Source organism: Globicephala melas, chromosome 12 (genome assembly GCF_963455315.2).
Source record: "Globicephala melas chromosome 12, mGloMel1.2, whole genome shotgun sequence".
Lineage (NCBI taxonomy): Eukaryota > Metazoa > Chordata > Mammalia > Artiodactyla > Delphinidae > Globicephala > Globicephala melas.
In genome coordinates, this window is record NC_083325.1 from 54,899,441 (window position 1) to 54,922,245 (window position 22,805).

The window sequence follows — 22,805 nt, forward strand, 5'->3', positions numbered from 1 at the left end:
ACTTAGGGACAACTTGATTTGGGAGTTAGGGCCTTAGCAAGGTGTCCACACAGGGGAAGACATGCAGTGGAGTTGGGAGATTGGTTATGTATTGGAGGTTAATTAAATGAGTGAAAATATTAAGGCTAGTGGAAGCCAGGTTTCTTACAATTGGAGGAGGGAGTTATAATTGCAAAAAGGGACAAAAACTAGACTCAGCTCGGTGGTGGTAGATTGGAATTGGATGTATCAATGTGGGGAAAAAATATATATATAAAAATTTGGACAGATGTGTCTGTGTGTGTATGTCTGTACACACATACATACACATGTATACACATAAACATATATATGCATACATATAGCCCCTAGCTTTGTCCACTGAGAGGGCCTGGGAACAGTAATGCCCCAGTACCAATGAGCATACTTATCACTCAGATCTTGGCTTCTAAATACCATTTTCCACTGAAAGGAACCAAGATTCTTTAGAGAAATGTCTGCTTCCATGACTAGGGGTTGGGAAAGTACATGATGAGCCTGAAACACTTTGTTGTGAAAGTGTTCAGAGAATGATGGGGACCTGTCAAAGGAGGCAGAAGCCAGCTTGAATGGGCTCCCATTGCCACATCAGGGACAATCTGAACATCCAAGTTAATAATGATGGTAAAAGATTACAACCATTGAATAAACCAGGAAACCACAAGTTGATATTGATATAAATTTAAAAATGAATTAATGGAAAGTGATGAAGAATAGGCCATTTACACAGTTTCTAAATACCTGCCTACAAATGCTTATTAATTACAAAAGGAGGGGAAATGGTTGACTGTGGTGAAGCCTGGCAACTACTCCTTTGATCAAGTGATCAAAGTGAACAACATCAGTTTGGGACAAATCGAAATCATGCGCCACTGATAGGATGTAATGAGAAAAGCACATCTCTTCTGTGATATTCCTGCTAAAGGTGCGTGACCTGAATTTAATCATGAAAATATATCAGACAAACCAAATCTAGATATATTCTACAAAATCTTCATGTGACAAGGTCATGGGAGTTAAGGAAAGCTGATGATTATTCTGAACTAAAAGAGACCAAAGAGAATTGAGGACTAGATCCAATGCTTGATCCTGATCTGGATCCTTTTGCTATGAACGACATTGTCAGAACAGTGAGTCTTTTTTTTTTTTATTACATCTTGATTGGAGTATAATTGCTTCACAATACTGTGTTAGTTTCTGTTGTACAACAAAGTGAATCAGCCGTATGCATACATATATCCCCATATCCCCTCCCCCTTGAGCCTCCCTCTCACCCTCCCTCTCCCACCCCTCTAGGTCATTGCAAAGCACTGAGCTGATGTCCCTGTGCTGTTGCTGCTTCCCACTAGCCATTTTACATTTGGTAGTGTATATATGTCGATGCTATTCTCACTTTGCTCCAGCTTCCCCCTCCCCACCATGTCCTCAACTCTGTTCTCTATGTCTGTGTCTTTATTCCTGCCCTGCCACTAGGCTCATCAGTACCTTTTTAATTTTTTTTAGATTCCATATATATGTGTTAGCATACAGTATTTGTTTTCCTCTTTCTGACTTACTTCACTCTGTATGACAGACTCTAGGTCCATCCACCTCACTACAAATAACTCCGTTTCGTTTCTTTTTATGGCTAATAGTCCATTGTATATATGTGCCACATCTTCTTTATCCATTCATCTGTTGGTGGACACTTAGGTTGCTTCCATGTCCTGGCTATTATAAACAGTGTTGCAATGAACATTGTGGTACATGTCTCTTTTTGAATTATGGTTTTCTTAGGGTATACGCCCAGTAGTGGGATTGCTGGATCATATGGTAGTTCTATTTTTAGTTTTTTAAGGAACTTCCATACTGTTCTCCATAGTGGCTGTATCAATTTACATTCCCACCAACAGTGCAAAAGGGTTCCCTTTTCTCCACACCCTCTCCAGGTGTGTGTTTGTAGATTTTTTGATGGTGGCCATTCTGACTGGTGTGAGGTAATACCTCACTGTAATTTTTTTTTTTTTTTTTGTGGTACGCGGGCCTCTCACCGTCGCGGCATCTCCCGCTGCGGAACACAGGCTCCGGACGCGCAGGCTCAGCGGCCATGGCTCACGGGCCCAACCGCTCCGCGACACGCGGGATCCTCCCGGACCGGGGCACAAACCCGCGTCCCCTGCATTGGCAGGCGGACTCTCAACCACTGCGCCACCAGGGAAGCCCCCCTCACTGTAGTTTTGATTTGCATTTCTCTAAGAATTCATGATGTTGAGCATCTTTCCATGTGCTTCTTGGCCATCTGTATGTCTTCTTTGGTGAGATGTCTATTTAGGTCTTCAGCCCATTTTTTAACTGGGTTGTTTATTTTTTTGATATTGAGCTCCATGAGCTGTTTGTATATTTTGGAGATTAATCCTTTGTCTGTTGTTTCATTTGCAAATATTTTCTCCCATTCTGAGGGTTGTCTTTTTGTCTCATTTATGGTTTCCTTTGCTGTGCAAAAGCTTTTACGTTTCATTAGGTCCCATTTGTTTATTTTTGTTTTTATTTTCATTACTCTAGGAGGTGGGTCAAAAAAGATCTTGCTGTGGTTTATGTCAAGGAGTGTTTTTCCTATGTTTTCCTCTAAGAGTTTTACAGTGTCTGATCTTACATTTAGGTCTTTCATCCATTTGGAGTTTATTTTTGTGTATGCTGTTAGGGAGTGTTCTAATTTCATTCTTTTACATGTAGCTGTCCAGTTTTCCCAGCACCACTTACTGAAGAGGCTGTCTTTTTTCCATTGTATGTTCTTGCCTCCTTTGTCATAAATTAGGTGACTATATATGTGTGCGTTTATCTCTGGGCTTGCTATCCTGAACCATTGATCTATATTTCTGTTTTTGTGCCAGTACTATACTGTCTTGATTACTGTAGCTTTGTAGTATAGTTTGAAGTCAGGGAGCCTGATTCCTCCAGCTCTGTTTTTCTTTTTCAAGATTGCTTTGGCACTGTAACACGGCACATGTGTCACTTTTACATCACCACCATCCAAAGGGCAGACATCATTCAAGACTCACAATAGCCAAAATAGCCAAAGTAAGTGAGTCTTGAATGATGTCTGCCCTTTGGATGGTGGCGATATAAAAGTGACACATGTGCAGTGTTACAGTTTCACCACATGAATATCCCAAGTTTGATGGTTGTATTGTATAAGGGAAGTGTGCTAGCACTGCTCTTCAAGTCTGAATGTATATTCAAATCTCCTGGGGATCTTTTTAAAATGCAGATTCTGATTCAGTGGGTCTCAGTGGGGCCTGAGATTCTGTCAGTCTAACTAGCTCCCAGGCGACACCCATGCTGCTGGCCCAGCGACCGCACTCAAAGTAGCAAGGGCCTAGGAAACCCATGGAGAACATTCACTCTTTGCCTCTTAAACATCCACCTTCCCCCTTCTTTTGGTTCCAGACTCTGGTTTTCCTTTGGGGATCATTCCCTGCCTGCTTTCTGTGCACCTGTTTTGGGTCAGCCTGTCCTCAAGGCTCAGGCATGAAGCATGTGACCTGGGCCTGCTCCATCCCATACTGAGCCACTGTGGAAGGTTCCAGGTTGGTTCTGAGACTCAGCCAGGGCCGGTGAGATGCAACTGTAAGAGTCCTGGCTGAGCTGGCACAGTGTCTATAAACCTCTTCATCTTCTGGAGCCTTCCTTGGCTTCCAAGCCTCACAGTGGCTCAGACCTGCCTTCTGCCCACTAACTCCTAAAGGCCTCGAAGGCCTTTCTGACCCCACATGACTCCACCACATAGTAGCCCTGTGACCTTACTTAGCAGACAATTACTCTGTGCCTCTCTTTCTTCATCTATAAAACAGGATACTGTCCACCACAAAGGGTTGTTTTAACAGAGAAATTAATGACGTGATCCAAATAAATAAAGTGTTTTGCCCTGAACCTGGTGTGGAGCAATTGCTCAGTAAATATTTAATTGTTCAGTTTGGCTTTTGGAGCCCATTACCTCACCCAGAAAGAAGGGATGGTACCTCGCTGGTATGTTTTAGGTCCTTTTCTGTACTGAGAATGGCTCAACAGAGTTTGAGGACCCTGGAAGATGAAGCCAAATATTCCACTAACTATTATGTTGTTGTTTCCACATAGCCTAACTACTCGATTCATACCTAATTTGCTCCTGTCTCGTATTAGTTGCCTATGCAAATACATATCAAAAGGAAATAAATTAACGACACTGTAGGTGTCCCCAAGTATGGTTTTCACATTCCCAGTAAATCGCAAGCTCTGGCCGGGGATCAGAAATATCTTTCGACTGTCTTTATTCTACTGCCATCCTGTGGCCAGCCTGTGCCACTGCAGCACTGTGGACAGGATGTAGCTGAGCTTTGTGTTCTCACGGTCCTCTTTGTGCCTGGGAAGGGTCTCATTGGGAGGAAGCGCAGTGGAAGGGCCTTCTCGAGTCCCCCACCGGCGGGCAGGAGTCTGGGCGTGAATCACCAGTCCTGACTTGACTTCTGTTTGATGAACTTTAAGGACATATAGTACAGGACCATGAAGCCACCACTGATGCCTATGATGAAGAGGTAGATGGCGTAGAGAGGGTATGAGCCCAGGCCCATGGCGTTGAGGATCTGGGGACAGAGACATCAGTGAGCTCATTAAGAACATGCTCAGACGGCTGCCATCTCTTTAGCGTCCAAAGCCTTGGCTCCTTACCATGTCTCCCGGGATAGGGATGGTGATGTTGCCAGCTGCCAGGTGATACGTGTGCCCACCAAACTGGATCTGCATCAGCCCTTCAAAACACCATCGGAGGAAGGACATCTTGGAAATCCACGCGGGCACTGGAGGCGGTGAGAGTCACATTACTCACACAGTCTAATCATCTGCTCCCTGGGAAGTAAGCCTGGAGAGTGGCCATGGTGGCTCTGACCCAAGGACAGCAAGTCCCCTGAGGGAGCAAGGAGGGGTGGGGGTGAGAACAAAAGGGTGAACGGGCAGAGGGGAAGCTCGGGACACCGACTGGGGCAGAGGGACCTAGTGGCTGCAGGATCACCGCACGTTTGACCCATAATAACCCCAGAGAGTAATTTCATCAGGTGTCCAGCGTGTGCTCAGCTTCACATCGCTTACGGACTGGGGAGACTCAGCAGCCCCAAGCCAGAGATTACTGAGTCTGTACCCTGACCCTGCGGAGGCATCACGGTTCAGGGAGGAGGAGGAAGGAACGAACCCTGATCGCACAGGACAGGAAAGGCCTGTGGATGGTGGCGGGTGGCGTTCCTATAGAGAAGGGATGCACAGACTCCATCGTGAGAGCATGGAGTGTCCTGGGGGCTTCAGAAGAGCTGGGTGAGGCAGCAGGGAATGAGCAGCCCCAGGAACACTCGGGGAAAGCAGTGGCTGGATCTGCACCTTAGGAAGCTCGCGCTGCATGGATGAGGGTTGAGAGGGGACATGGAGGAACCAGGGTCACAGATACCGGCCTATCACAGTGGCCCACGATGGGCTGATGGGGGCCGGGGTGGGGGGGGTAAGGCAAGAGGACACTTCAGAAAGACACAGGAGGCAGAACTGACTTGGCTCACTGGTGACGTGGAGGGTGAGGGAGAGTCAAGGGTGGGCCCTGGGTGTCAGCCGGGCTGTATGAGAAGGTGTCATCTGCACCACGCCCCACTCCCCCTGTGTAGAGCCACTCCCTTGGCACCTGCTCCCAGAAGTCGGACCTAAGGGTTGAGCTCTCATCTCCAGGGGAAAGCAGGCCAATCCAGCCACAGAAGGCCTCAAAACCTTGACCAGGTGAGGGGAGCAGGCCTCACCTGTCCACAGGTTGTCCAAGCTTATCATGAAGCCCCCAGTGAGGTAGAAGGAGTTGTAGAGAGCGTTGCCGAAGAAGGAGGACATGTGGAAGGTGGGGAACAGGGCGGCGGTGGCCATGGCCATGGTTCTGCAGCAGAAGACCACCAGCCACACCAGCAGGAAGTGCAGCAGGAAGGGCTCGGGGCCCGGGCGCAGGTTGGCCAGCCAGTAGGTAGGCATCCCATAGATGATGGTATAGATACAGTGCTCGGGAAGCTCCCCTAGGATCTGCGAAGGACAGACCTTGCAAGGATGTGGAGCCAATGCCTTCATCTGCTACTGTTCTTTAAATGTTCAAAAGCAGCAGCCCCCAGTGACACCAACCTTCCCTCCTGGTGGTTTGATCGGGGTTGCAGCACGGAGGGCTGGTGGGCGTGGGTGTGTGGGACTCTCAAGCATGAGCTCACTGCTGGCTTCCCCCTGCAGATGTCATGTGCTCCCTCTGGGGCAGTTCAGAGCTCCTAAGACCTGGTTTCAAGTCCCCATCCTGCCTGCCCAGACCTGGTAGCTGTGTGGCCTTGAGACAGCCACATAACCTCTCTGAGCCTCCGCTTCCTTGAAATGAGGACAGTCACACCTGCTTGACCCACTTCCCAGGGACATGGTGAGACTGGAGAGGTGAAGTATGCTAGGTGTTTCCCACCTCTTCTTTGTTAGGTTTCTGAGGACCAGAAAAACGTCATTCCTGGTCCATAGTCCTGGCCTTGTGGTAAATGTTTAAACAATATCAAGTCTCTGAAACTCCCCAGAGCAACGTGGCATTTGTAACCACAGACGATGCATGGCCCCACAGTTCAGCAAAACGCTTCCCTGTAACTTCTGTACAACGTGGAGCAGCTTTTTCTGCTCCTCCTCCTACCCGGGGTGGCCACTCACTCTCAGGCCTGACCAGTCACCTTGGCAAAGAAATACGGCTCCGCAGTGTACAGCCCATCTTCTAGTTCATAGTAAAGCAGCGCCCTCTCTGAGTGACCTAGAAAGGGGAGAAAAGGAGAATGAAAAAGTGAAATTAATTTACAGTGTCTCTGTTTGAGTCTCTCTTAGTACAATTAAAAATAGTTTTATTGCCTCAATGTCATGTATTTTTTTTAAAAAACAGGCAATTTTAGATCCTAATTTAGATGTTTGTAATTCTGTGAGTTCTGCATTGCTGTCAGTATAACTCCTGCTAGGACAGGAATGCCTCAGACTCCTTGGTAATTTGTTCTCATTTGCATACTAATACTAATGTTCGAACTTGAAAAACAACCATCATCTTTTATTTCGCAGTCACAGTGAAATTATTCAGTAAACCCGTCTTCTCCAGGAGCTCAGAGGAACTCAGGCCGGCCCTGGACCAGCTCATGGCATGGCCGACGCTGCTCCACATGTGGGTCATGGAGAGCAGGCCACACTCACATTTGGCAATGACATCCAGGATCACGTTGAAAGGGACGAGAGCTCCGATCATGAACAAGACGGCCACCGTGTCCATGAAGGAGAGCTTGACGGCTCCATGGCCATAGTAGAGGAACCCGATGATCAGGGACATCAAGCAGGCCTCTGCCCCGTGGATGAGGAGGGCTGGCAGGTCTCGGAAGTCATTGGAAATCTGACGACTTAAAAAACAGAATAAAGATGTGCCAAGGGACAATAGGCACCAGCACTGTGACCTTGGCAATGTCCTTGAATCTCCGTAAGGCTCATTTTTCTCCTCTGTACAGTGGGGAGGGCAGTGCCCACCTCACAGTTACTGTGAGGGATCAAACGAGAAAATCGATGAACGCATCTGTCTCACAGTAGGTACTCAGTCAATGATTGTGACTTTTATCACCACTGTATCACCTTGCTATTTTATTTAAAGAGTTATCCCGAGGAAATAACCAATCAAGAGCGTAAAGGTGTATGTACAAGGATGTTTGTCATAGAATTACTTGTAATAGCAAATGACTGAAGGTAATCTGACCATCAATATGGACTTAATGGGTAAATGAATTATGGCTAGATTTGGAAACCCTGAGGAAGACCTAACCAGATGAGAGGCAGAGGCGCTATTCTAAGGCGGGGGGGGGGGGGAAAGGTTACGGAACAACACGTGTGATCCCATTTATGTATTAAAATGGTTATGTGCATGGAAACATCTTAGACTCACACCAAACACTCAGGTCTGGTTTTCTCTGAGGGCCGGTGGATCAAGGAACCTTCCCTTTCTACTTGAGGGTCTCCTGTGTCAACTGAATTTTTCATAGTCATTCTGGGTGATTTCTACGAGCATCTGGCTATCAAGGAAATTTTGATTTTGTTTAAATAATCAAAGTAAGAGGAATGCTCTGTAGCACATGGAGGGCTGGTGCTGGTTTTTTTCAAATGATTTTGCCTCTTCAAATCCAAATTCCTCTTTCAAATTCACTTTAGATCCAAAGGGCTTAATTTGATACAACAAAGACTTTTGGGGAGTGTGTGTGTGTGTGTGTGTGATGAAATGGCAATTACCGGATCAGCGTGTCAAACTGCTGTAGGGGGCCAGGCAGCTTAGTGGGAGGCTGTAAGGGGTTGGTGTCCCTCGGGGAAGCTGGGCTGTCAGGAGACAGAGAGTGTCATGGGGGCTTGGGGGCGGCCACCTTTTGCAGGGCGCTCTTCACGCAGGGCCACCTGGCTGCCTTACCTCTGCACGTAAGTGCCCACACCCTGCTCCCTTGACTCCACTGTCCACAGAAAGTCATCGAAGCCACGTATTCTTTCTTGAAACAAGGCTGCAAGGGACTGAGCCTTCTCCCTGGTGGCCACTTCCTGCTCTTGGCTTCGCCTGTCGATGCTGGTCAAGTCCACTGTAAGCAGAGGGCGACCCGGGCCCCGCAGGTGCTCACAGCCCATGACACTGGTCAGCCCCCGGGGCCCCCGGGACATGATCCCCACCGTCTGAGAGTGGACCATGAAGTGACGGTCAGAGCAGAGAGAGGCAGAGAGCTGCCCAGGACTGTCCCCGATGTCTACAGAGAGCCTTCCTCGGGAGAAGGGCCAGTGAACACTGGCACTGGTCCCACCAAGCAGGCTTATTATGGGGACATCCCCAGGACAGAGAAGGAGGCTTTGGGCTTTTGGAGCCCAAGGCCACAGCACAGTTATGCCCTGGCTCTAACTCCAGCCATCCAAGAAGCTTGTGATGAGGACTCAGCCTCCCGGGCGTGCCCACCATGGGGAGAAGGCGGGCTGGCCACGGGGAGGCTGAGCAGTCTGGCTCCCAGCAGCTCTAGTTCTCAATGCAAATTAGTCATTTTGGCTTCCCAAGCAGCCTGCCCAAAAGGGAAGAATGTTTTGGCTGGAGGGTGCCAGGGTCTGGCCAAATATTAAGTGTAATTCTCAGTGCCCCGGGAGGAGGGAGCCAGCACGACCAGCTGGAGAACAGGCTGGGCCGCACGCACCTCCATGTCACCCCGCTGGTAGCACCTGGTAGCCCCAGACCACAGCCCTCCTCTCCCGGGGCCCCTGAAATGCCAGAAGGGCACACCCGCCAGTCACAGCCAGGGCCTTCCTAGGCCTCTCCTCCCTCCATCCCTCCCTTGGTCAGGGGATCCCTCTTAACCTCTCTGCCCCTTCCCTCCTCCCATTTTCATGACACATCTCAAGGCGGGATAACGTCTCGGAGAGGCCTTGTAAACCATGAAAGGTCCCTTCAGTGTGTGGGGCCCTAGCTTCAAACACCAGATTCTCTGCCAGACCGTGGGGCCCGGATCCGTGAGGGCCATCTGCCCCAGGGTTTGTGGGCAAGAGCTCCCCCCGCCACCCAAAAATGATAATAATATAAAATTAAGAAAAAGAAAATTTGTTTTTTCAGATCTGGGCACCTGACTTCTGGTAACTTCTCTCTAGGGCTACAGCATATTGTTCCCAAAGGCCAGCCTGGCAGGTGCCCTCTACCCCCTTATCTGGGGGTGACCGGCCAGAGGATGACACACTGGCAGGAAGCCAAACTGGCACGTGGGCACAGGGAGGGAGGGTGACCTCTAGGTGAGTTCACACAGTGGCAGTGAGTGCAGAGGGCGAGGGCTGGTGGGCCAGAGAGAGTGGCCTGTCCTCCTAGGGGAGAGTTGGAGGGTAGATGCCGGGAGGAAGGTGTGGGCAGCAGGGCCTGGAGTCTGGGAGGGGCTGGGCTGGGAGGTGGGAGGCCCAGTTCTGCCGCCTGATTATAAGGACTCCAGTTTTCTCATCTATAAGGACGAAGATGACCGTGGCCTGGCAGGGCTGTGAGGGTCAAAGGGACACCCTCTGGTGCTTGGCACCTGTGGGCACAGTGTCTGCCCTCAAGGAGCTGGTCCTTGTCATCATGTTTACTGGGGAGGCCCTTGCTACACCAGGCCATCCTGGGAGGAAGGCTGGGCTCCAGGTGACCTATGTTTGGGACAAGCCCCAGCAGCTGCTTCCCCAGCCCTGGTACAACCACGCAGCCTGTCCGGCAGCCACAGCATTCCTCAGCACTCAGGATCCAGGCACCTGCTTTCAGGGTGGGCACCTGGAAAGGCAACTGTCCCCACAAGAATTGAGGGCCATATGCTGAGGCCTCAGGACCCCAAGCAGAAAGGCATCTCTGGTGCTGACCGCAATTTTCATACCTAGAGATTCATTGGCCAAGACCACCAAAAAGCCCTGAGCTGGCCTGGGCCCTGGGTCCCCCTCCACCACCCAGAGCCTCTGGGCTCCCTGCCTTTGTGGGGGAACCAGGGCACGGCTTTAAGATTTCCTGGTGGTTTCCGACCTCTAATATCCTGTTTCCCTACAGAATCTGAATGAAGACCACAGTTCCAGAAATGGATCCAAACTCTCTTGGATTATATCTCCTCCGGTTTGGAGCTCTCCGAAGGTTCTTATCTGTCATGCACACAAGGGTGGCTATGTCAGAAGCTGCTTTCTTCAGGCCCCCATTCCTAGCATTTGATGCTTGGCAAACTGAAGCCTGTAATACACCCCATCTGCCCCCCATCTCCATGCTCGGTCCTGTTCTCCTGAAGCTTCTGAGAGTTTCTCTCCTGGCAGGGTTCGGGGTGTAGGGGAGCCCTGTTCCTTGCCTCTGGCCTGGCTGGCTCACCATAGTAGTCGGCAGGGTTGCTGTAGCGGGGACAGGGGTGGCCGGCTGCCGTGAAATACTGGACCATGTGCTCGGCTGCCCCCAAGTAGATGGTGGTCCCAGACGTCATCAGGAGGACCAAATCAAACAGCCTGAAGATGTCGGAGCGAGGCTGGTGGATGGAGAGGAGCACCAGCCTGTTGCCTTTGGCCAGCCTGGACAGGGTTTTCACCAGGTTGTGGGCCGTGAAGCTGTCGAGCCCAGAGGTGGGTTCGTCCAGGATGAGGATTCCTTCCCAACAAAGAGAAGCCTGGTTAAGGGGCAGGGCTCCGGCTGGACCGGATTAAGCCAGGCGGGCGGTGCAGGCCCCTCCTGCCTCACCTGGGTTCCACAGCAGCTGCACTGCGATACTGACTCTGCGCCGCTCGCCCCCGGACACGCCCCGCACGTAGGAGTTACCCATGAGCGTGTTGGCGCATTGGCGCAGCCGCAGCTCCGCGATCACGTCGTCCACCTGGGAGGCAGGGGCCTGCGGGTTTAGGAGGGCTGCGCCGGCCTGCTCGCGGCCTGGCCTGTGGCGACCCACAGTGGAAAGACGCCTGGGTTTGCGGCGCCAGCCTTCATTTCCCCGATTCAACGTTTGTTCCCTGATTCTTTCCACACATCCAGAGCAGCTCCCACGTGCCGAGCACAGCACCACTTACTGGGAACGTGGCCATGCCCCGGCTTTCTGCCCGCACGGAGAACCGGAAAACAAGTGAGCAAATATTCATCACACATTTGGGGCTGAGATGGGACTTTCAAGGAAAACGGGGGATGGAGGGGCAGGGCTGAGCGCACGGTGGACGTTTCGGACGGACAGATGGTGAGCTGGGTCGCTCAAACTTGACCTGTGGCCGGACCCTGAGGCAGGAAGTGAGGGACGGGGAGGGGAAGGGTGTTTTGGCTCCTTGGGGGTCACTGGGGTCTGTTAGTTACCCTTTTGTCACGCTGGGCCTGGGAGAAGTCTCTGGGCAGGCGCAGCTGGGCAACAAAAGCCAGGGTCTCGCGGACGGTCAAGTTGGGGAGCAGCTGATCGTGCTGTCGCACGTGGGCCACGCACTTCCTGACCAGCTGGGGCGTGCTGCGCTGCCCGTTGATCCAGATTTGGCCTGACTTAATCTTGCCGCCGTGGCCTCGCCCGGTGATCACATCCAGCAAAGAGGCTCTCCCACAGCCTGAGAAGCCACCAGAAGTATCCCTGAGAGCGGAGCTTCTGCGGGGGCCAGCCTGGAAGCCACTGCCGCCTGTGCGCTCTCCAGACTGCTCTGTCCTTGCAGATGTAACCAGCCCTCAGGGAAGGTGGCACAGCTCTCAGACCTGCCTAGGGCAGCCAACTTGAACATTCTGGGGGGTGCGGGGTGTTCAGGCCACGTCGGCCTGTGGCTGCGTGACAGAAGGCTAGAGTCCTAGTTGCCGCATGACCGCCTATGCCTGGAGCGATGCCCCCCCCTCCTCCAAGCAAGGCTGGTGTTAATTGCACTGTGAAGCTTAATTATTTTTGCCTGGCAAACATGCCGGCAACATTTCATCATTCAAACATCATTTGGCTCAGAAGCTGGCACTGTGGGAAGAACTAATTTTGGAGAATTAATAGGGTGTCTTTTAAAAATGCAAAATTGGAACGTATTTTCAGAAAGGGAGAAAAACAGAGAAGTAATAAATGTGGAAATGATTTTAAAACGACAGTACAGTGTGCCTATGGGTTCTGAATTTCTCTACACCCTCTGCACTCATTTTTCTCAGTAGTACCTTCCACTCTTAAAAAAAAAGGATCCATGACACGCAAATTAACACCATCCACTTCTGAATGACATAGTGATTGCTATCAATTTGGAGAAGTAAGTGTCAGATTGGATCAGTTTCCATGAGATTCCACGAGACTCTTTCTCTGGCAGCCATTTGAACTGTAAATGCAGATAGGGTTCAGGCTCTGAGAAGGCCTTCTTGCAAAGGTGCTGGGAATAGCGCAGTCCAATTCCCCCAGGTGGGGTTTTGGTTTCCTTATTGCAAACTCCTTTTGGAGGGCGAATTTTTCAAGTAGTTTTAAACAGGGAAAACTCCAATACACAGTGTAACAGCGCTTCCTTACCACAAGTCCAGGCCTTCCGCAGGCAGCCCCCTGCCCCCAGTGCAACAAACAAAGTTCCAGAGGCCTTCCCGGTGATCCGGCTGCTTACCTACTGGAGGTTCTCAGGGTGGAAGGGGACCTGTACGCTGCCTCCTGGGTGTACCTCATTCAAGGTCCCTGAGAACTTAGGTGGCACAAAATAGCCAGGAGAGAAACCAGAGGGGAGGGCTCTGGCCCTGCTCCTGGCTCAGCCTCGGACATCATAGGGTCCAGGCTCTGGGAGCGCAGGGGACTTTGCTAACATTTACAGGGACCTTAGGATTCCCAGTCAGGGAGCAGGGTGACTACATTTCCTAAACAAAACCGTGGGAGGTGTGGGCAGTCTTTCCAGGGGAGGTTGCCAAGTATATTTGGGGAGATCCTCCGTGAACCAGGAGAAAACACCCACAGGCATTCAAGACCCTTATAAAATGGCTGGAATCTCCAAATCAGTAAATTAATTCGCCTTTGGCACTACTGCTGATTCTATAGAAGAAGCTAAAATGCCTGGGGGGCTGTTTTAATTAATTTCACTTTACTGTTATAATTTTGGTGTGCGGAGTATCGATCACAGGTGGTATAATTGGTAAACCTTTCTAAGAAATCATTTAAATAATTTCAGCCAAGTAAACCTGCAGCTAAACCACACTGAGCCTAGAGTCGAAAGTTCTGGAGATGCTCAGTGTGATTCCTGCTTGGCCTCTCCCCACTGCCCTTTTCTTCAGCTGCAAATCAGGGTTGCTAACAGCTGCAGGACTGTGTGTGGCCAGGATTAACAATCATGACTCTCAGCTTTGTGGAAGTGCCTAGTAAGGCCCGTATGCCCCCTCGACTCTCAGTTCATGAGAAAAAGCAGGTATAACCAGAAAAGCCACCAGGTGTTACAGACAAAACCAAAATTGGCCTGTGAAGTTTGCACATTTTTCTCGTTTAGATCCGAATTGCAGGGGCAGGACCAGAAGTTGGCGAGACTTGATCTGTGGGAGTTGTTTCGGTTACAAAGTGCATTTGCACACATCGTCGCATTTGATCTTCGGTTAGACAATAAACAGAACTTTTCCGCATCAGAAGACTAAAGACTAAAATGGTCAAAAAGTTGGGTAATCTCTACTTCTGGAAATGATTAATTGAAAGGTATAAAGTGCTCCCTCTAACACTGTGTAAGGGAGAAATGCCTTGATCTGTGTTTAAAAAGAAAGAAAGAAAGTAACAGCAAACCCCAAATGGAGTCACCTGTCCTAAGCCCCACACCACCGGACTGAGACTTAATACCTAACTTAATTACAGTTTCAATCTCTCCCGGGAGTGGAATCTTAAACCAGCCCATCTGACATTACCTGGTAAGCACTGATGGACCCCTACTGTCCCCCAAAGGAAGGTGACCTTGCCTAAAACAATCAGCCCTTTGCTAGAATAACTTCCTTGTCCTCCCTCCTTCTGCCTATAAAAGTCTTTCATTTCGTACAGCTTTCCAGTGCTACTTTCTGTCTGCCAGTTGGATTGCTGCCCAATTCATGACTCGTTGAATAAAGTCAGTAAGATCTTTAAAATTTAATCAGTTGAATTTGTTTCATCATCTGAGAACCAGGAGACCAGAGTTCTAGTTCTTGCTCTGCATTAAATGTATGTCCTTAGACATCATTCCTCTTTTCTAAACTTTGGTCTTCTCATCTGTCAGATGAAGGGGGAGTGGTATGGGGCAGGAAGATACTCTAGCAATATTGAGAACTAGGTAGTTTGAAAACCCTCCTCTAAAGATGCTTCCAGGCTGGTCAGGAGAAAGAAAGGTAGAATACAGTGGAAGGGAAAGAACTCTGTTCTCCAAGCCCCCTTCCAGTTCTGGCATTCTACACTTTTAAGTTTGGCCTGCAGAAGTGACTTTTTTTTTTTTTTTTTGCGGTACGCAGGCCTCTCACTGTTGTGGCCTCTCCCATTGCGGAGCACAGGCTCCGGATGCGCAGGCTCAGCGGCCATGGCTCACGGGCCTAGCTGCTCCGTGGCATGTGGGATCTTCCCGGACCGGGGCACGAACCTGTGTCCCCTGCATCGGCAGGCAGACTCTCAACCACTGGGCCACCAGGGAAGCCCAGAAGTGACTTTTTGAAGCACTCCAAAAATCTGGATCTTTGCAGATGGTTGAAGGTTGAGCTAAGACTTGGGGTATCTGAGAAGTGAATTGTGGCAGGGGCTGTGCCTACCCACTGTTTGACCAAAACAGGAATCTGATTCAGGGGGAGCAATCAATGAGTGCTTCCTGTGGTGGAGGAGTACCCTGGAAAGAATATTCAATTCCAAAGCTGCATGATGCTTTTGGAAAGGCCTTACCTTGATATTAATGAAGGACCAAAACTCTGACTGTAGCTGTAAGAGGCCCACTCATGATTCATAAGGGCAGTGACTGCCTGAGAGCAAGTAAATGGAGGAGCTGAGATTTGAACCCAGCTGTCAGACCCAGAACTTGTGCTCTTATCACTCTGCTATATTATTCTACTGGTCAGCAAAGCGTTCTGTAAAGAGCATCTGTTTGTTTGAGGGGCCACTCTGCATCCCAGGAGAGAGAGAACCCATTGCCCAGCTATTTGCCCTTATTGGTACCTGAGCTCCCTATGACGGCCAGCATCTGTCCACTCCTCACTTTGAAGCTCAGATTCTGAATGCCTAGCTCACAAGAGTCCTTGTGAGATGTCCAGGGCATCCTGAAGTGAGACAGCTGCTTAAACCAAGGCACCTGGGAGGCTATGTCCACCTGTGGGGAGACATGAAAAGGTTCCTCAGAGACCTTCACTTCTGTTCAGCTCCCTCCAGGAGACATCCTCCTGCTGATACAAAACAGGACTGAGGGGTCACCCACTCAGGTTCTACCAAACATGGAGGTGGACCCCACCATGCTGAGAACCCGAAGCTGCCATTTCCAAGTCTGAAGAGAAGACTTGGGAAGCATGTGTAATAGCAGAACAGAAATAAATACAAACATGGAGGGACTTCCTTGGTGGCCCAGTGGTTAAGAATCCTGCCAATGCAGGGGACATGGGTTCGATCCCTGGTCTGGGAAGATCCCACATGCCGCAGAGCAGCAAAGCCCGTGAGCCACGACTACTGAGCCTGCATTCTAGAGCCCGCAAGCCACAACTACGGAAGCCCGCACACCTAGAGCCCATGCGCTGCAACAAGAAAAGCCACCGCAGTGAGAAGCCCGCGCACCACAACAAAGAGTAGCCCCTGCTCGCCGCAACTAGAGAAAGCCCGCGTGCAGCAACAAAGACCCAATGCAGCCTAAAAAAAAAATACACAACATAAAAATATTAAAAAAAAACACAACGTGGAGCAAAACAATGCTTTTATTTAATAGTAATTTACTAATAACTTACCGGGCATTTACTGTGTGCAAGGCATTGTATTCATCTGCTTATTATATCCATTATCATTCAGTCCTCATTGCAAACCTACTATAACGTATATACTGTTATAATCCCTGTTTACAGATGAGGCTCAGAGCAGTGAAGTAGCTTGCTCAAGTTCACACAGCTAGTAAGTGGCAGAGCAGAGAAAGGTTATGGTGGGGCTTGTCAGCTTGTTCTAACTCACTTCCCCAGGAAGCCAGACTTGGGCCTCTGAGGTTTACCATCCCAGGTCTCAGCATGTTCTGCCTGGGCCACCTCGTATCTGGCCCTGGGGAGGCATGGGAAATAGGGGTCCTAGAATCTGACCAGGAGATTCCTGACAGCCTCTGAAAGGGCAGCAGTCCTTGCACTCTGATATTTTATTAGCTCCAGGGAAGTACATTTTACAAAAAGAAAAAATATATACACACACACACACATATGTGTATATATGTATGTAAAACTGATGAGATCTGAATAAAGTCCGTAGTTTGGTTAATCGTATTATATCATGGTTAATTTCTTAGTTTTGATCACTGTGCTATGGGTAAGCAAGATGTTAAAATTAGGGGAGGGTGGGCAAAGTGTATATGGGAACTCTGCACTGTTTTTGCAACTTTTTCAAAAGTCTAAAATTATTTCAAAATATAAAGTTAAAAATGAGTTTTAGAGATTTTCCCCCACGGGCTCACATGGTTGGCTTTATGTTTTAACAAAGGTCTCATTGTCTTTTTCATGTCTGTCAACCCCCAGCTCCAATATGTGTAGTTGACGGACGTCTCCGTGGTGCTTGCAGCCAAAACGTGAGGTATCACTGTGGCCTGGACTCCGTCCTTAGGGCAGAGGGCCCCCAGCTGGGTTCACCCTTCCCTTCCACTTGGGGAATTGTTTGGCCCTCCCTGCCTGCTCCTCCCACCTGCACTCAGGTGTGCCTCTACCTGGTAGCTGAGATCTCGGACCTCCAAGGTATTGGACTGGCCACTGTAGGTGAAGTACAGGCTGTTGTCACTTTCAGAGGAGAACACGCTGTCCTGGAGGCCCTGCCGGGAAACATGACAGGTGAGGGGCTCCTTCAGAAGGAGGAGGACATAGGAGAAAACAGAGAGAGGAGACCCAGAGAGGTGAGAGCAGGAGCTAGCATGGGTGAGATCCGAGTGGACAAGAGATGGATTTGCAGGAGGAACCCAAGGGCTCTGAGAAAACAGGAGCATCCATGAGGGCAGGGCTCCGCTTCCCTGCAGAGAGAGCTTTGGGGCTTCCCTCCAGCACAGCCTCTGGCCCCAGAGAAGCTCAACCGCAGGCTGCTGGAAGCTGAACGCAGATCTCTCTTGGAAGAGACCCAGACCCTGGACTGGAGAGAGCTTCGTGAGCCTCTGTGCTCAGAGAAGACCTGGGCTGGGGGCTGGCCTTTAACTCTCTCTTCCCTGCATCTGGCTTAGTATCTCCTGATGCCAAACAGACTTTCCATACCCAGCATGTGAGAGGAAGACCGCTGTCAACAAGCTAGTGCTCGGTACTTGTGAAGACACTACCATTAGAGGAGTTGCATCTTATCTTGGTAACGATTTTTCACAACAAAGCTCTTCAAAATGCTGTTGGGAGATTTTAGAGGAAGTCCCTGTCATCACCATCGTTGTCATCCTCCTCCTCATCACCATCTTGTTGCTGTTTTTGGAGTGCTGCTTTATTTGAATGTACATCAAACAAATCAATGCTTCATGGTATCAGCTGATAACTTCGAATGATATTAACCATCTGCAGATCTGAGTTCCTTCTGTTTTATCAATTCAATCATTTAAATCACTGAGGCCCAAGCAAGGAAGAACCTGCCTCATAAGATTTCTGTTATTTTTTTTTAACATATTCAATTTTTCTTTCATTGCAGCAGTGCAGGGGAAAGTACACATTCATTAATAAGTTCCTGTTGATAACAAGTTCCTGTTGATTCCGATCTTCCCTCAGAGCTGCCATTCCCCCACTGATGTGTTCCTTCAATCAATCAATCAAGCATCCAACAAATACTTATGGGGGCCCACATCATGCTTTAGTCTTGAGTTTGGGGTGTGACTGTGAAAAGAACAGTCTTTGAGAAGCTTAGATTTCAGTGGATGAGACAGGTGATGAGGATGGAGCAAGACAGGCAGACGTAGAGGCAGGCTGACCTTGAGCACCCAATCAGGCTATATTTTCACTGTCTCCACAGCGTCCGTGTGCTTTATGTGGCAAAAACATGGCTTGTGACTTCTGTGAAAATAACATCCAGCAGTCTTTGTCAAAGCATCCCTGCAATGTTGGAGGTAAAAGGTCCTTAAAAAGGACATTGAGACCAATGGAAGCGGAGGGAAGTAAATCCGGGGGACAGTCTGCTGCAGGCTCACTGTGAGGAGCCCCCAGAGTTCTGGGAGAGTGTGGAAACAGCAGACCATAGCTCCTTACTTTGTTTAATGTTTAAACTAGTACAGTAAAGATCCTATATTATATAGAAAAACATAGGAAAGATCAACAGCTAAGTCAGCAGAAGGACTGTCTTTGGGGTATAGGAAGGGTTACAGGAGGGAAGGGTCCACGGTGGGTAGGGGGAGTGGATGGGCTTCAAAGCTATTGGTAATTTGTGATGGGTATGGGAGTTCACCATTCTTGTTTTTGTTTTTGTTTTTTGGCGGTACATGGGCCTCTCACTGTTGTGGCCTCTCCCGTTGCGGAGCACAGGCTCCGGACGCGCAGGCTCAGCGGCCATGGCTCATGGGTCCAGCCGCTCCGCGGCATGGGATCTTCTCAGACCGGGGCACGAGCCCGCGTCCCCTGCATCGGCAGGCGGACTCTCAAACACTGCGCCACCAGGGAAGCCCTAGTTCACCATTCTTTAAACTGCTTTGTCTGAAATATTTCAAAATATGTTGTCAAGTTGAGAGAGTGTGTCCTTGAGGAGAAGTCCAGAGTTCCGCTCTCACCTCGACCCCCAGCTGCAGGAGGCGAGAGGGTCACGCCCTCAGAGATGGAGAATGAAGCTGGTGGGGAGGTCATGGGTAGCTCTGGATTCCGGCGGGTCAGCCCTGCAGCCCTGCCCCTCAGTCACCACCTGCACAACGGGCATTCCCACTGCCTAGTTTTCCTATTGTATTTGGTTAAACCATCAGAAAGTCTGTCCATTGCTGAGAGACTCATTTGGGCTAACATGCATCCTGCTTGTTTGTTCTTAAAAGGTAAATATCTGCAGGAGGAACATTAGTCAATTGTAGAAGGTATGAATTAGCTCAGAATTTGCTTCTGCAACAAACAGCTGGGCCAGAATCTCCCCAGGTTAGATTTGGAGGTAGAGGTGCTGCTGAGAAAGGAGGGCTGGACACTTTGGAGTCTGGAGCAGTGTGTGGTGGTGACCTTAAGCCTAGAGGCTTCCACTCTCCAGGTGGGAGCTTGGAGGAGGTGGAGGGTGCTGGGGCCCTGGGGAAAGAGGTGTCAGATGGGAAGACAGATGAAAGAAAGGAGAGAGGTGCATGCTCCCTGCTCCTGGGCTAAGTCGGCAGGCGCAGGCCAGCCAGGGGCCCCGGCCACCAGCAAGGGCCTGTGCTATCCAGAGCTGCGTAGAACGCTCAACTTTCAGAAGAAGAGAATTCGTGGCTAGGCTGGGGACCACCTCTCTTCCATTTTGAAATATTTTCCTTGGCTCCCAGGAAGGATTTGTTAGAGGCTTCCTGAGGTTTTGACAAACTCTCTGTATTTTTCAAATGCTTAAATATCTGTTCAGCTGACATCTTAATCAGTATGACTGTCAGAACATCACTTGAATTTCTGACAGGTGACACCCAAAAAAGCAAAAGCAGGTTTATTTGTAGGTAACCAGCTCAGCTGCTGCTGGGCTACATTGTAATTTCTCCTTGTATTAACTTCTGATCAGATTCCTGAGTCAGGAGCATAGAGAAGGAAACTCGGGGAGCGCAGAACCCAAGTTCCTTGCTCTGAGATGAGGAACCCGTGCCCTGGAAAAGTAGTGTCATGCTGAGGACTCCACACACAGGCCTCAGTCCCTCTTGTCCTCTTCTGGCCGGGCTTTTGCCCACAGACTGAGGAGCCTGTGGGCCGAGGGCGCCTGCCATTCTACGTACCTGCGACCCCAGAATTCCCTGTGCAGGTGGCCACAAGCCCACTCCCAGGGCTGCATGAACTTCGTCTCAGGCCTATCCTCCTGGGCACCCCAGGCCAGAGGGGCATTTGTTTGTGGAGGGTATGGATGGAATGTGGGTGGGCAGGATGGGGTGACCACGTAGGGGTGTGTGTGGTCATGTGTGGCGTTGGGTGTGGGCAGATAAGGGAGACAGGCTGTGGCTTGGGCTGGAAGCCACAAATCCTAGAATTTTTCAATTTACACCTGGCCTTGCACATTGTGAAGAAGGTATGTCAAGCTAAGGGGATAAAAACTATTTTATTTAATAGCTTTTAACTTGACTGGTAACTTTTAAATATCTAGACATAGGGTACATAGCCCTCAGCCTCTTGTTCCAGGCTCAATAAATGTTAGGGGCAAACTGTCGCTTGGCACCTTGAATAACGGGAGTGGAGAAAAGGCAATTGGAAATGGCAGGGCCTGCACATTCCTGGATGTCAGATTCGGGCAGTTCTTTGCATCCCAAGCGGTGGTGGCTGAATTGTCAGACCTTCTAGAAAGTGTCCCCAAAGCCACGGGGGACTTTGTCTCCTGTTCAGGCTGAGAGCAAGCATTGCAGCCACGGCCCCTAGGAATCCTTTCCCGGCAGGGGTCGGCCCCGGGGGGTATTCCCAGAGCACAGCTGGTCACCTGCTGTGGCCGCAGAGCTGACTGGGAGTGCTGGGTTCCGAGCCCTGGCTGAAGTCAGGTCCTAGCCACTCAAGGCCAGTCCAGGTGGCCTGTGGCCCTTCATGTCTTTCTGTCCGCACCCCTCAGCCCACTCACAGCCAGAGAAGACAGACGGGACAGTGGCATGAGGTGGGCGTGGAGGGTGGGCATCTGCTTCCTTTCTGTCTTCTGATTTCACTTCTTGCTTCAAACCCCACCCACATCCTGATTTCAGTCAAAGGCCATTTTTCAGGCAAACATTTCTCATGTAAAATGACGGCGGAGACCCTGTACCTCTTGGCCCCCTCGCGTCGTGTATTCCTTCCAGCTCTCTCCGGGATCTTACGACCGCCTGCTGTATTTGGAGCATAAATTCTGATGTTCCCACAGAGTCCTCTGCCATCCTGTCTCATCAGTTTGCTGCCACTGAGGCTCTGAACTTGACAGCCACACGGACAGAGGAGACACGGCAACATCCCCGCGAGGTGCGAGCGCGTTTCCGTGATGGAGTCTCATTTGGAAAGAAGCCAGATCGGCTCAGGTCGCAAACAAGAACATCATTTCCCTGTAGGAGCACGTCTTAGGACAGGAAGGGACCTCAGAGGCCCCCCACCAACCCCTGGCCCCTGAGTCCGCTCCCCTCAGCCCTCTGATGCCCAGGAAGTGGAGTCCTGCTGTCACGTCCTCGCTCTGCTTGTGGTCCTGCTGGTGACTTAGGACCGAAAGTTCCTGAGGGAGAGAAAGGTCCAATGTGCCCCCTCCCACCAGGACTGTGGTGACTCCCCATCACTCACCGAGTCATCCTGGGGAGCAGCCCTGTCCCCCAGCCCTGTCTCCTGTGGGGCCTCCTCAGCCATGGGGCCCAGTGGTGTCTGCGCCTGTCTCTGCAGCTTCCTTTGGACTTAACCACTGCCGGCCAGGGCCAATGTTCTCTGTCTCCCAGAGCTAGGCAACCTCTGGTCTGGCTCCCAGCATTCCTCTCTGGCCAGCCCTGCCACAAACACGGGCTGTGTGCTCTGCCCGCTGCCGAGATAACACGCAGACAAACTCTGGCTAAAGGTACATCAGATAATGGCATCCACGGCCAAACCCCAGGCCCGCCACGGGGAAGGCCTGAGGAGGGGCTCCAGGGCCAGGTGAGGGGCAGGCGGGACTGTCTGCCTCTGGCTCCTCGGCTGAAGCCGCCCCAGGGAGGGTCAGGCGAGAGAATTCCCCTGTCTCTGCGGCCCGTTAGCCATGAGTGAACTCCACTTTTTGACCCCTGCGGGGTCCTCGGAACTCCAGGTAAACAGAAGCTCTCAGTGCTCCCTAGAGGAGGTTCCTGCAGCTGCTTCTAAGCCTCGACACAGCCTGGGCATTCTCCATGCCTCCTACAGTGTCAGGTAAGGCCAGTGCCTCTTTCATCTGCTGGGAGCTTTGAGCTGTGGTCAGGGACAGGCATGGCCTGAGGTGAGTGGGCCTCCCTGCCCTCTGCTGGCTTTCCTCACTAAGGGGGGGCATGCATGGAGGCTTGGGCTCCTTCTCTAGTGGGTGGAGGTAGAGAGAGGAGAGGGGAAGGGCTGCCAGAGGGAAGTGAGGGGC

General features: G+C 50.5%; 2 protein-coding genes across 4 annotated transcripts in view; one reads left to right on the top strand and one right to left on the bottom strand.

Moving 5' to 3' along the window:
• Nucleotides 1-4,381: 4,381 nt before the first annotated feature.
• ABCG8 (ATP binding cassette subfamily G member 8) lies at nt 4,382-22,081 on the bottom strand. Its single transcript, XM_030857703.2, has 13 exons — nt 22,019-22,081; nt 17,353-17,454; nt 15,630-15,780; nt 11,864-12,102; nt 11,267-11,399; nt 10,907-11,176; nt 8,489-8,651; nt 8,317-8,400; nt 7,243-7,442; nt 6,741-6,817; nt 5,805-6,072; nt 4,702-4,829; nt 4,382-4,616 (listed from the first exon to the last, which is right to left on the bottom strand). The coding sequence occupies exons 1-13, from the start codon at nt 22,079-22,081 to the stop codon at nt 4,479-4,481; spliced, it is 2,016 nt and encodes a 671-aa protein (XP_030713563.1). The 3' UTR covers nt 4,382-4,478.
• Nucleotides 18,730-22,805, top strand: part of ABCG5 (ATP binding cassette subfamily G member 5) — a 38,331-nt gene continuing 34,255 nt past the window's right edge. For all 3 annotated transcript variants that reach the window (XR_009566094.1, XM_030857796.2, XM_060309124.1), the window contains exons 1-2: nt 18,730-18,793; nt 21,615-22,606. Coding sequence is in view for 2 of the 3 variants with exons in the window: in XM_030857796.2 (XP_030713656.1) it covers nt 22,461-22,606 (146 nt within the window). In the remaining variant the exon portion in view is untranslated. The remainder of the gene's footprint in view (nt 18,794-21,614; nt 22,607-22,805) is intronic.

Coding starts and splice junctions, on each gene's coding strand:
- ABCG8 (XM_030857703.2), bottom strand. CDS start 22,081: ATGGCTGAGGAGGCCCCACAGGAGACAGGGCTGGGGGACAGGGCTGCT. Junction 8,652..10,906: donor CAACCCTGCCGACTACTATG/GTGAGCCAGCCA, acceptor CTCTGCTTACAG/TGGACTTGACCAGCATCGAC. Junction 7,443..8,316: donor CAGTTTGACACGCTGATCCG/GTAATTGCCATT, acceptor CTGTTTTTTAAG/TCGTCAGATTTCCAATGACT.